This window comes from Portunus trituberculatus, chromosome 14, assembly GCF_017591435.1.
Source record: "Portunus trituberculatus isolate SZX2019 chromosome 14, ASM1759143v1, whole genome shotgun sequence".
Taxonomy (NCBI): Eukaryota; Metazoa; Arthropoda; class Malacostraca; order Decapoda; family Portunidae; genus Portunus; species Portunus trituberculatus.
In genome coordinates this window covers 14077536-14092157 of record NC_059268.1, presented here as the reverse complement: position 1 = coordinate 14092157, position 14622 = coordinate 14077536, and the positions used below count along the sequence as shown (strand labels likewise).

The 14622-nt window shown below is 39.9% G+C and overlaps 1 protein-coding gene and 1 long non-coding RNA gene across 2 annotated transcripts; one reads left to right on the top strand and one right to left on the bottom strand.

Annotated features, from left to right (window-relative positions):
• Nucleotides 1-5233: 5233 nt before the first annotated feature.
• Nucleotides 5234-8639, bottom strand: LOC123503749 (alpha-(1,3)-fucosyltransferase C-like). Its single transcript, XM_045253748.1, has 5 exons — nt 7626-8639; nt 6993-7172; nt 6551-6735; nt 6259-6392; nt 5234-5675 (listed from the first exon to the last, which is right to left on the bottom strand). The coding sequence occupies exons 1-5, from the start codon at nt 8635-8637 to the stop codon at nt 5390-5392; spliced, it is 1797 nt and encodes a 598-aa protein (XP_045109683.1). The 5' UTR covers nt 8638-8639; the 3' UTR covers nt 5234-5389.
• Nucleotides 6145-11211, top strand: LOC123503751. The gene is made up of 4 exons (XR_006674601.1): nt 6145-6442; nt 6668-6815; nt 6984-7119; nt 10046-11211. It is a non-coding gene; the product is annotated as an uncharacterized LOC123503751 (long non-coding RNA).
• The last annotated feature ends 3411 nt before the right edge of the window (nt 11212-14622 follow it).

The window sequence follows — 14622 nt, the reverse complement described above, 5'->3', positions numbered from 1 at the left end:
ATCATAAAACATGGATTTACATTTGTCAACAAAATTTGATAATCTCTTGAAGATGGTCACTCGTTTCACGATACAGATGGGAAGAGACGACGGAACGAGGTAAAAGTTGAGGAGGACCATTATTGACGGAAAAGTTTGTCGGAAAAACATGGTGGTGTGACGGCGTCTTAGAGAAGCGTCTCATCACAAAAAACAGGAAAATTAACTCAACACGTTCTTACGCGGGAAGAAACAATAATCTCTTTTTATACTTTCCTCCCTTCGCACCTAAACACATGAATATAAATCTAAAAAAAATACTAGTAATCTCGATGAATTATGACAACAGGAGAGCCAATAACTTCACTGTAGTACATTTTACCTTCTTTTTAGTACAACAAAGATATGATTGCGCATTCTTAGAAAAGGTATTTTTCTATCATCTAGATGAAAAAAAGGTAACTTGTAAGCATTCTGACAAGAGAAAGCGACCCAATAACCTCTCATTTCAAGGTTTACATTGATTTTAGTCATAGAAAAGATACGCTTCCCTAGGCACTAACATCCTCCAAAACAATTACTTACACCCTGACATTTGTTAGTTTAAATACCACTCAGGGAATATTTATCTTTACATAATAAATCCAAACAGACGTAACCGCACTGTTACGCAACAAGACAGCCACTCAATTTCTCGAACGTGTTGAGATCTATCACCTTTAACCTAAAACTAAAGACGTGTTTACCATTGGGTTCATCGCCCCTACATCGGGGACTTCTCTTCCATACAACAATGGGACCGCATGAAACATAGCCACAAAGTTCTCAGGAGCTGAATCTCGTCCCATCCACTCAGACCGCATGAAACATAGCCACAAAGATCTCATGAGCTGAATCTCATCCCATCCACTCAATCTCCAGTAAAGTTTTCTTGAAGAGTTAATGAATATGTAAGTGCTCGAATACAATTATTTTCATTAGATTCTTCCGGGAATATTATGTAGGGTGAGATGGTGATTCGTCTTGTACTGAATAATCTGGTATGTTAGTAAGTACCCCTGCTCGGATCAGTTCCGTTCATCTGGTTCGAATGAATCTCTTGAGAGCGACTGGGAGTCAGAGAGCAGTGTAAACGGACACCTGGACGCTGGACGCAAGGAGGACATGTTTGTTGGTATGTTTGTTATTTCCTTATACTACACGTTGTCTGGTGTTGTTCATATGAGCTCCGATTGTATGTAGCATGGTAATTCAGGTTCATTATCGCACGGGTAAAGGTAAAAGAAGAAGAGGCTCCAAATTATACCGTGTGATAAGGTGTTCAGAACTCCCCCTGGTGTGCGGTCATATCTCCCTTGGACTTTTCCTATATAGACGCTTCGCCACTGATAAATTTCCCCAAGGACACATCTTTTTCTCTGGATATTTCCCTTTGCAAACTCAATTCTTCCCTGGATATTCGAGTATTTACCCCTTTTTACTGCTACCATCGTTTCTTGTTCGCATTCATATCTTGAGTCCATACGAGTAGCTTGAATGGACACGAGGAAAGGAGAGAGAGAGAGAGAGAGAGAGAACAAATTTGATTGTCTTTTCTCGGTTGCAGACTTGTTAAGGGACTACATTATACAAATATCTTAAACTGTAACAGAATATGAATTACCTGCCAGTGAATGAATTAATGTGCTACGTTGTTAGCTAAGTAAATGGAGAGGGAGAAAAAGTGTCTGAAAGGAGGAATGCAGAACAAGAAAATGTCCAAGGGAGAAAAAAATCAAAGACGGAAAGTGGTTCAAGGTAATGGAGGGAAGGAAAGGTTGTTTAGTCCAGACTCCACCAGGTGAAACGTAATTTTTACATATCAAACAGGTGTATTGACGAGAATATTTTTAATACAACGAGAAATTACGGTTAGATAATATCAAATGGAACGAAAAGCAGATTTAGTAGGTATATTCTTTTATATAAGTGATACAGTATTTTGCCAATTTGCATTTTATGTTGACTTAATGAATTATATCAGTCAATTTCAGTGGTAGAATATTTTAAGGATAATTTTGATGTTGTTCAGGTAGTAAGAATAATCTTCCTAGTGTTGGGTCGTTAAAAGACTGGTGTCAGTTATTAAGTTATGATGTGGTGATAGATTAAGTTTAAAATGTTCATAACTGTTTAGCCCGATAGTGAGCTATAGTGGTCCTAGTAGGAGGGAGTGTGTACGTGGCAGGAAGGAGAGTATTATGTGAGATTCATGTTTTGCTGTCTGTGCGTAGTGCTGGGGAAACCAGATCATCATATGGGACCAGATGGCTTCACATCAATGTGTTGTTTGGCTTTGTACCAAGAAGATTGCGAGTTTAATCCCGTAGATGATGGGTTCCTTTGGTTTAGGAAGTAGCGTCCTCACAACCCTGATCCCGTACCGTTATCATGTTTAACTATGATGGTGCCATGATCTCAGCTCTTCAGCACATAATGTTCTTCACCTCCCATGCACTTATCTTAAATTGTAGGAGAAATGTACTTGGGATGGAAATTCTTTTGGGAATCGTTTTAAACATATCATTGAACATATTATTTGAGGGAAATGTATGTGGTGTTGGTTCCCGCTTGACAGGGGTTGTTTATTAAGAGAATAAGCCGCGCCTTGATTACTTATTTTATTTGTGTAATTGTATTATTGTATTATACTTAGAAATACAAACATCTGTATATAATTTTGAAATAATGGTTGTTCCTACTATTAGTGCCGTATATTCAATGAATATACAAAACAAAGCTCCGCAATTTTACATCAAAGCGATGATTTTGTAACATAATTAACCATATTTCTCTCTTTGAAATAAATGTACTGATGTTATTTATCCTTGTCTTTTCATCCAGTCTTGTGTTAACAGAAAATTTCGTCATCAGTCACTGTTAATCTTTGCTGAAAAGAAAACTTTTGACAGACTCTCGCAATATGATGCATACCTGTAGACTTACCTGGTGCGTGTACAAGACTTCTGATCTTAAAAAAAAGAAAAAAAAGAAAGGTTCTATGATCTTGATATTAGGAAAGCATGAGATGCATGTAACTGTAACCTAGATCAAATAATAATTACCTTACGACCGGAGGCTCTGCTTGAGAAAACGGCGAGTGAAGGTGAGCTGCATGAGGTGTTCTTCCCTTGCAGGACAAGGCTCCTGCACACGAGTATAGTGATCATATAATTATAAATGGTGCCCTTCGGCTTCAAATTACTGGTCCATCTCCCTTACTTCCCCGATCTGGCACCCTCAAAATTAGCTGCGGGTTTTTCTCTCTCGTTGGTGATAAACAGACTAAGGAGAAGGTCAAGGAGGCTTTGGAAGTTCCCACTCCTTCATACATCCTCATTCCCGCTACTTCATAATACTCATCCTCACTGCCTTACGCAACCTCTTCCCCCACCCCTGTTGCTCACTTATCAACTTTTCTTTGCTCCTTCATACACACTCTTCCCACTCTGTCATGTTGCCCGGCAGAGAGCTTCAAGTAACCGCCATAATAAATTCTTACGTTACGTGGTGGCTAGAACACAATGACAGCGGTGATTAATGTAAAATTGAAGTCGCCCACCACTCCCTCCACTACCGTACTTCGTTATCAGGAACGAATTTGCTGTATAATGGGATCTTTTAATGACCTGCCACCTGATGTCACTCACCGCTAAGGTTGCCTCGAATTCGTTTTCCATTGTTCTCTTCTTTTTAACTTTTTTATATTTCTTTCATGGTCTCTATTTCCCTAAATGGCCTCGTGTGTGGTCTTTGATTAGACCACACACAAGATAGAATGAACTTCCCTTGTAATCTACTGTCTCGTCATCAGCTAATCACCTCTATGATCCTCATGATGGCTCATTTGTGTGAAGATAATTAATTAAACAAAATACCTAAAGGGCTAATACTGACATGATGCCCTTTGCTGTCCATTATACTCCTTTGGTTACAAAAATGCTCTAATTAAGTATTCTTTTTTATGTAAGCAGGGTTGTACAGTAAGAGTGTCATCGTGCCTCTGGCAGCACCTCTCACACTGTCCGTGTTATCTCTACCTCTTCATAATATTTTTTTTCTGGACCTTCGTTATCATTATTATTATTATTATTATTATTATTATTATTATTATTATTATTATTATTATTATTATTATTATTATTATTATTATTATTATTATTATTATTATTATTATTATTATTATTATTATTATTATTATTATTATTATTATTATTATTATTATTATTATTATTAGTAGTAGTAGTAGTAGTAGTAGCAGTAGTAATAGTAGTAGAGTAAAAGTAGTGGTAGTGGTAATGATAGAGATAGTGATAGTGGTAGTAGTAGCAGTAATAGTAGTGGTAATGGTGGTAGTGGTAATGGTAGTAGCTGTAGTGGCTGTGGTAATCGTAGTGGTAGTAGTAGTAGTAGTAGTAGTGGCAGTAGTAATAGTATAGCAGCATCAGTTTCATCATATAATCTTCGATATTATTATTACCCCTATTGACATTGCTGTTATCATACAATTAAGGGTTCCTTCTTTTCTTTTCATAGTTAACTTACACTTTTTTCTTCCCTTTACTATCATAACCGAAATCAATCAGTCTTTTCTTTACTAAGCTTCGACTCAGTGTCTCGGTGTCTCAACCACGCACGACGAAAATCGGTATTCTACTTTGCACTTTCGCTACTTCCTAAATACTCTTGTTGGAGTGTGATATAGCAATGCGTATAGAAGGAAGTTCCGTATTATGTTTTGCATCTGAAAGCGTTGCCCTTTCGTCTGAGAATTTTGGAATCACTGAGGTACGCTTTAGTGAGTGCTGAGGCGCTGCTTTAATCTTGCCATTGAGAACTCCTTTGTCACGATAGAACTGCAAGGATTGCCACTAATTATTAACAGTGCCATCTGCTTTTCAAGAGTTCTCCAAAACATTAGTCATGACACTGTACGTGATGACGAAGACATGATAACGGTTTTGTGATGTAATTATCTTGATCATATTTGATAGTTTACTTAACCTTCCATATGATTTGTAGAGATGCTAATTTCACTTGGCAATCACCAATGAGGCCGAGGCCTCAGAAAGACACAATACATGGGTCAGTGTCAAACAACCGTGTGTCTGATCGTGACTGTACAAACAGATGTATACCTACCACGGTCCAGATATACAGATGTATATCTGGACCGTGGTACCAAATAAATTTGGAGTAGTAAGAACGCTTGCACTTTCAAGGTATTACTTTACTATTCTACATCATCACTGGAAAGAAATACCCATGGAAACCTTACGAATAACTTAAGTAGATTTTGGCAATAGATGGAAGTCCAATGTGTTTCATAAACCATAACTCAGGCCGCACCTGAGGGGAAAGCTGAAGCAGTCTATCTCCCCGTCCACTTGAGAATCCCAAATGCGTCCTTCACCTTTTGCGTGAATGGCCTGGTGTCGGGTTTGGAGGGTCGTGGGTACCGGTCTGGTGGATAATGGGTAGTACAGTTGTTGACTCTCCACCACCATGTACTAAGGTCCCCCCGTGACACCGCCGGCTCTTTATGGTTCCTGTGATGCAACTTGTAGCAAAGTTCACACAGCGGAGGTTTATGTAACACCCTCCAGTATTTTCGCCAAAGGTGGTAGCGCTCGTACAGCTCCGGGGAACCTCCAATTCTGTCAAATGGTTCGTTAGAATTATTATTGTTCTGTTTTGAGCCATTTTGTGGACAGTTGTGTGTGTTGATAAGTAGTTCGTTATCTGTTACACTCTGGTTGTGTCATTATACTAATTTCTTGTGTGCAAATTTTAGCCATTTAGACAACACACACACACACACACACACACACACACACACACACACACACACACACACACACACACTACAACAAAACAACGCAACACTACAATACAATACAACACAACACAACACTCAACACCACATTCCAAACCACAGCACTTCAAACCACAACACTCCACACAACACCACACGACACCACACCACACCACACTACACACACACACACACACACACACACACACACACACACACACACACACACAACCTTCAACAACACATAACACTCTAAACCATAACCTAACACATCACACCACAACACACCACATCACTCTACATCATACTACACTAAACCACACCACACCATACCAAATCACCACACACACACACACACACACACACACACACACACACACACACACATCACATCATACCACACCACACCACACCACACCGCACACCTGGAGAGAACACGGGATAGCTGGCGGGGTGTAAGGTGCGTGGCGTCTACATACGAGTGTGGTGGCAGGAAGTCAGCATAGCGCGCCCCTCCGTACACCACAGGCACCAGGCCGTATTTCATAGGCAGCCACACCTTCCCCGTCACCACCATCCCAGTAACAAGGCAAGCACGTATTAAGACAAGTAGGTTTTAAATAATCTTTCGTTGAGATTCCGTTTAGGTCTCATAACTAGAATCCATTTTCACTGGTATTTGTCATATCTTTCTTTAGTTATTTATCATTATCTCACCTTCTCTGTGATGTAATCCTCGCATAAGCTGTTTTCGAAAGCCATGTAAAATTTGTAGTTTGGTCGAAGGAGATCGGAATAACACTCGACATCATTGTGACTCTTGCCACACTTCAGGTCCCCACACGCGCCGAACACGTCCACTTGTATGTGTTGCTGAAGCTCCCTAATATAGAACTCTCGGCCTGCCAACAGGATGATTTTCCACATGACATTCCACCTGCACCACACATACACCAAGTACATAGGAAGATAACAACAAATGGTGCTCCTCGTGATGGGATTTGATTTTTTGAGAACCATATATTGTTAAACCTGGTGTTAAATTTGCAAATTAAACTATGCTGCATATCTAAACACAGATCATTCTATACGTGGTTAGGTTGGTTTAACAATATTTCTATCTTGTTACTACTGAATCTCTCCCCTGCAGCACACCCACCTGAAGAAGTGCTGCAGTGCGACGCCATCCAGACCGCCAACTTGGGCCGTTCCAGGAAGGCTGCCCACTCCTGCTGCTTGTCGTCCTGCAGCACGTCTCCGCGATCCAGCGCCGCCACATAATTCTTGTAAGTAATGTCGGAAGTGTCGAGGAGACCTGGCTTAAGAACATTTCCGTGCCCTCGAGTTAAAAGAAGAAAATCCTTTTAAAAGTCAAAACAAGGCGCAACACAATTTCAAATCTTGCATGTGCCCGTTTTCTGGATCAACTGAGGGGTGACCTGAGCTGATGCACTGCTTTCTCTTCTTGAATACTGTACAGTTATTAAATTTCATAAGTGCTTATCCACGTAGGAACTTTTATGGCTCATGTTACTGACCACTGTACTGAGTTGAAGAAAAGTTCAGATATCCAGAAACCCTCACCATTACTACGATACACAATCAGAGAAGGCATATTTTTAAAGAAATCATAACTCACAAAGAAATGTATGGCAGGCAGAATATATATATATATATATATATATATATATATATATATATATATATATATATATATATATATATATATATATATATATATATATAATATTATCCACCCTCCTATCATAGACAAGGGACGACTTATTCTCACCATGCTTTGGCCACAAGCCTCCGTATAACAAGAGCAGATCAGAGTCTCGGTGATAAGTGAAGGTCCAGTTGAAGAAACCTGGAAATCCAAACACTCTTCTATTTTCTTGTTGCTCCATCTTTCGCACACTTTTGAATTGTCGCATCAGTCGGTACAGTACATTATCATTATTGTTTGGAAGCGGAGCCTCCATGTTAAACCAAATGTAGAGCTGACCCCGCCGCCGCACCTTAGGCAAAGACTCTTTGTTGATATCGGGCCAGTGGAAAATTATAGCGTCAGCGTCTTCTGGGTGTGAGGTATTGAAAAGAATATCACAGTTAGTAACGGGACACATGGGCGGCAAAAGGGTCTCCTTGCCCAGGAAGCTCTCCCATGATTTGGAGAAAAATTTTGTGATAAATAATATCGTTTTTCGAGTTTCTCTGCTTTGATTTTGTTGCTTGAGGGCGAGACTTGTGGTGGTAATGGCGGAGTGTTCAGCGGTGGAGCTTGGGGCGGCGGCCGTAGTGGTTATGGCAGGATGTTTAATGTTGGTGGTAGTTGTGGTGGTGGTGGGAGTGGCAGCAGCACTCGTAGTAGTGGGCTGTTGGATTCCTTGTGAATTCACGTACTCTGTATCAATTTTCTGAACATCTTTAACTTTGACGTGCATAGTTTCGCTTCTTTTTATCACTGTATTTTTCATTGCATTTCCAGATGTATTATCAAGCTTTAAATATGTTCCATTCGTGCTCTCTTTGACAGAGAAACTATAGTCATGAACGCCAGATTTTCGAGAAACTTTAGATATTGTCTTACTATTCATCACTATGTCTCGTTCCTTTTGCATCACTAAATGGTGATGGTAACGCTCCTCCGTGATCGACAAATTAGAAATACTATCACTATAGACTATCAGAAGTAGCAGGAATCCAGCAGATAATGCAAAGAGACTCTTGTTTGACTGTGCCGCGGAGCAGGATGCGGTAGCAAGAGTGGCGCATCCACGCCGCCACAAACTGGCCTCCATTGACCCTGCTGACCAGGATAGTCTGTACTGGCTGTCAAGTAAGCAGAAAAAAATAAATCATCATTTCCAGGGTGATAATGGCGCTTGATTTATATCGTAGCTCTTATCATAGACGTATTAGATTATATCAACCTTTTCCCCATCCACTCAGAATTCTCGAGGAGCAACCACCCGTTACGAGTTTCTGAATAAAAGCTTTAATTTTTCTAAGCATTATGATTCTTCAGGGAAAGAGATTGTAAATGATGCGAGAGTCAAACACTCTTCTGTGATAATTGCAATAGCTGAAATACTCAAGCACTGCTTTTTGCATAAAAAGTCAAATATACTGCGAGCTGATAGTATGTACTGTACCATTACCATATTCAGTGTAAAGGTTGGGAGTCACTCCAGTATAGTCATTAGATTGATATGAAAGGAAATCAAGGAAATACTCACACACACACACACACACACACACACACACACACACACGGCCCGGTAGCTCAGTAGTTAGAGCGCTGGCTTCACAAGCCAGAGGACCGGGGTTCGATTCCCCGGCCGGTTGGAGATATTTGGGTGTGTCTACTTTCACGTGTAGCCCCTGTTCACCTAGCAGTGAGTAGGTAAGGGATGTAAATCGAGGAGTTGTGACCTTGTTGTCCCGGTGTATGGTGTGGGCCTGGTCTCGGGCCTATCCGAAGATCGGAAATAATGAGCTCTGAGCTCGTTCCGTAGGGTAACGTCTGGTTGTCTCGTCAGAGACTGTAGCAGATCAAACAGTGAATTACACACACACACACTTTAGTGGATAGTGTCACAAGGCATGTTAATATAATATCAAACATTGGGCGCCTTTTAGATATGGTTCTTAGTGAATGAAGTAAAACATTAAGGAAGTCTAGTATGTTGAGAAAGAACCCTGAGGAGTGAAAGGTAAAGTAACGTAGCGTTACTTCCTTCCCAGCGGAGTCATCCCAGCCCAGCGAGACCGGAAAGAAGCAGAGAAAGGTGGTCATGTTTTACAGTTATGTATTTTTTTCTGTAATGTAATTCACCTTTTCTTAATTCCCCGTCGTCAGGGTGTCCCATTACAAGTCATAACGATGCCTATTAAGAAGTATAATCAAGGAAAAGTGAAACGCCTCAGTGCCATTACGAGGAACGGGACCTCGCCGAGTAGCAAAATTTAGGCCACACACACACACACACACACACACACACACACTCTCTCTCTCTCTCTCTCTCTCTCTCTCTCTCTCTGAAAGTTTTGTGTTTTCATTATCAAGTTCATTGTATATAGCCTGCCATCCTGAACTGTTCACTGGTGAGCGTGAATTCTCCCTCAGAATTAATTATGCCTACATGTATACGCTAAGCTGCTTCTTCTACATCATCATTTTCTTTCTTTTGTCTTCTCTCTTTTTAGATCCGTCTTGAATTGTTTTCGAGGTAGCTCCTCACGCTGCTCCTCTCCCGCCTCCAGGTCGAGTGTTGCAGTCACGCCCGAAATAACGGGAGAACAGACAATGTGTTCACCGTTGTTTGTTGTTTACTAGGGTCAGTGTTGTTCACCACCCATAACACTATATCATCAAAGTAGACATTGCATGATTGATCTTTCACCGAGTTTTACATTAGAAGCTACCTACTTACTTACATCAAGAGATTTGGTGTATATTGTATAGATTGTTATAGATTGTCTTAGTGTTCCTCATGATAGTGAAATAAAACAATAAAGTGTTCCGTTATTTACATAGAGGAAACTTAATCACTCGCTTCACTGACTCCGTTGTCTTGAGATTCATCCGTAGATAGGTTTCTGAAGGGGAATCATGCGTTACTATTGAATTGCTGACTACTGTACTGTATATCCATATGCACTTCGTAACAACACACTATTAAATGCAAAGTTTTCTTGTCATCATCTCAGGACACTTAAAACCATATTTCTTTGGTTTTAGGGATTGTATATTGCGAAAACCAACAGTGAATATGACTACATCCACACCACAGCATTCTGAAGTTACGAAAATCAGAACACGCCACATGTTCTTATAACCGAAGGGGTCTCGCTTATCACTGCTCACTACCTTCCTACGGGTTCTGTTCCCGCGAACACACTGAGTAGCAAAGAACTCCCTCTCCTCTCACTCAGTGTATATACCGTTCATCAGGGAAGGAGGGGACGCAGGGGTTACGTGTGAGGAAATGATGAGTCGACGCCTTCTCCATCTGTAGGAATACCGGTATACGGTATTCCTACAAATGGAAAAGGCGGGTTCACAAGTGCCAATTTGCGACTGAAATTGTAAGTCGCAAGAAGTATCGACTGAGCTTTTCTAGTGGGAAAACGTCGCACATAGCGACTGGAAAGTATCGACTAGTTGGCGCTTTGGCTGGAAGTGAATGTAAACAAACAGCTAGCCGCCAAGATTTCTTCCAGGAACGATGCTGAAACGATGGTTGCTCTTCTTTTGGTACCGGAAGAGTTAACAGGAAAAAAAAATCATTGAGGATACGTGCCTGGCTAAGTAGAAGGAAAGAAAGGAGTGTCTACCACACTAATTTTAAGAAGACTAAGCACAATCGCGATCAAGTCTTCTTCAATCCTCACCTGCAACAACACCCTGTATTGAGGGAAACGGTTCACGGAGAGTGGCAGCTATTTCTTCGAATGACGGTTTGCGCAAGCTTCTTTTTTTTTTTTTTTCACACCGTGTAATTAATTTCTGGGGTATCAGCAGATGTGTTCTCTTTCCCTCATCAACTTTATCATCTTCTCTACACCTGGAAACCACATTTTCAAAGCTTACTCCGTGACGTCACAGTTGTAAAGTCGCAATTCGACTGAACAAGATCATCATGTTCTTATTTTTCGACTGGTGTCTACAGTAGCTAGGCACCGATATTCAGTCGGAAATTCTACTGACTTGCAATTTCAGTCGTAAATTGGCACGTGTGAATCCACATTTACTTGCACGGCATGCAGAACATAAAGCTTCTGTAGTAACTTTTCAGCACTAAAACTTTATGATCATATATATATATATATATATATATATATATATATATATATATATATATATATATATATATATATATATATATATATATATATATATATATATATATATATATGAGAGGGGGAGAGAGAGAGAATAACTGTTCAACAGTTTCAGGAATCAATTTGAGAAATGTAGAACACAGAGTGAAGGGAAGTGAGAAAAGATATAGAACTCCAGCAATGGGAAGATGCTATGCATCACACGTTGCCGTGTTCGAGACTTCAATCTACAGTAGTACTTGGTCTGGCGCCTCAAAAGTTTGAACTGTTATGACGTAGGCTAGTTCTAAGATGGCGCTCGTCAAAGGTAGCTTGTAGATTTGCTGGCTTTCAGTGGGCATATTTTGGAGGAATAAGAGCATGTGAGTATCTATAAATTAGATTTTGTTTTACTCGGTTTGCCACGGTAGGTTCCACGTGACTTGGTGGTGTTATTGAATTCGCGCTAGCACAGTAGGGAACCCTCGTGCGTTGTTATCATGGCGTCGATTGGTGGTACGGCTTAAAGGAAAGTGTTCTCCAGATATGGTAAGTATGGAATGGAGAAAGGCGTCGGTCTGATATTAAGTAATAAGGAATGCATTGATCTCGCTAACTGCATGCTTACCTTTCTTAATTTTCTCAACCTTCTTACCTGGTTTTCTTGCCTTGTGTGTCCCCTGGGTCGATGTTCAAGACAGACAGAAGTTCCATGGAGCCACACTCTGCTGATGCGGCAGCTTATCAATCGTATTATTTAATATGTAAATTACCGAGGAAGAAGCTTGATGGTGATAACTAAGCTATATAGTTTAGGTTAATATGTGTAAAGTACAAATATGAAAAGTGGTGCTGAGAATTAGGTAAATTTTTACAATAACATGAACAGCTCACTTCGGGATGAAAAAAAAGTTCTGGTACATTTTGACTTGTTTTAAGTAAATATGCACTTCGTTTCCGTCGCAAATCCGTAGTTTTTTTTTTTTCTTCCTAACCCCCCACCCGGTTCTTACGAAAACACGATTTTGCGGTAAAACGAACTAACTTATTCTTGCTTATGTTAAATTTCGACCTGTTTTTAATAAAAATGCACTTTCTTTTCAATGCTGTTTTTTTTTTTTTCATCCCCCCTCCTACCCCCGTCTGTTGTGGATATACGAGTTTCCGGTAAAACTAAACATTACTTACCTAAACCTAACCTAACCTAACCTAACCTAACCTAACCTAACCTAACCTAAACCTAACCTAACCTAACCTAACCTAACCTTACCTTTACCTAACAAACCTGCGCAGATAATGTAACATTATTACTAACATACACCCGCCTGTCCATCGTATGTGGTGGTGCATCGCCTCCCGCCATTGACATAACAGTGAGTTTAATCTTGAAAAAAAAGGTTAATAGGTAATAATTTGCGATGGGTATGTATGGGTTCAAATTGATCAGAAGAACAAGGTCTTTAAGATGAGAAGGCTAACGAAAGCCAACTTGCTGTTCATGCTAAAGTAAAATAATATTGAGAATTATTATCCCCAGGATAGGCTAGTAGATAGGCTACCTACCCTGCCCACAACACCCACAGTAGGAGTCTCAAAGTGACCACATTGCTCAGGCTGCTGTTCAACCCCAGTGCTGTCAGGTGCAGGATAATTACCTTGTTTTAGGGTAATTTGAGCACTATTAGGGTAGCATTATTTCATTTCAGGGTAATATTTCATCACCGTACATATTATGGTAATGTTTCTTGCAGGTACATATAAATGATCTTTGGTAAGTATATTTTCAACAAACGGTAATTTTTAAAGCAAACAAAGTAATGTTAAGGGTGTAATTAGGATAAAGTTCGCAACTCGACCTGGCAGAACTGTTCAACCCTACTTAGCATGCAGGACCTGTTTCTGTTTGTATGTCATGTCCCGATGAATGAACACCGATTTATAGTTGTCACTTTTGTTTTGACTTATGAGACTCTGTCATTATGTCATCTTTCCTATGTGAAGTGCTCTCCTTTAGTCAGTACAAATGACTTCCTCAAGTCTGACAACCTTTTGTAGCAGAAACTGAGATACATGTCTGAAAACATATCCCTAACTTGATCACAGTCAGAGTCTGGAAGTCCACATATAATTACAGTCTCCCTCCTACACTCTCGTTCATTTAAGCTTACATGATGTACACACAAACAGCATACAAGGGGACCCACACCATACTCACCAAAGGCAGCTATTCTCTCTAATGCAGGAGTTACCAGTATTCTCAATCATTCATTCCTTTCTGTGATAAACTCTGGAAATCCCTGTCAGCTTGTGTATTTCCACCTTTAATATGAACTCTTTCAATAGGGAAGTTTTGTTGACACTTTCTCTGCATGTGCCAGGCACCTTAGTGATCTCTTTTTGTGTGATTTTTTGCTGCTCTTGCTGGTGTTCTTCCTACATAAAACAAAATAAAACAAAAATATTTGTAAGTTGGATATGGGTGACCTTTTCCCTATGATCTCCTCTTCCCCTCCTAGAAAGTTTCCATATTACAATAGATTTATTCAATGTATTGTAGCCATGGCTGGAAGTATCTATTATTCCTGTGAACATTTTTCTCAAAAGTTAAGTATGCCAGGTACCACCTTTGCTCTTGGCTCTCAGATTGTCCCGTCAATAGCATATATTTGGTAGTCTATCACTGTAAAATTCTTATCTTTGGCATCAAACCGCTCTTATTGTCTTACTAATTTATATATTTTCCAATGAACTTCTTGTATAAAGTCAATTTTTAAGTTCTTATTCATCACTTCAGGTAGCATCTGCTCCTGAAGAACTCATCTTGGTCCTTGCCGTGAACAGATTGTCTTGAAAAGGTTGTCCAATTCCATTCTAATTAGTTACTGAGTAATATATATATACATATTCTCTCTCTCTCTCTCTCTCTCTCTCTCTCTCTCTCTCTCTCTCTCTCTCTCTCT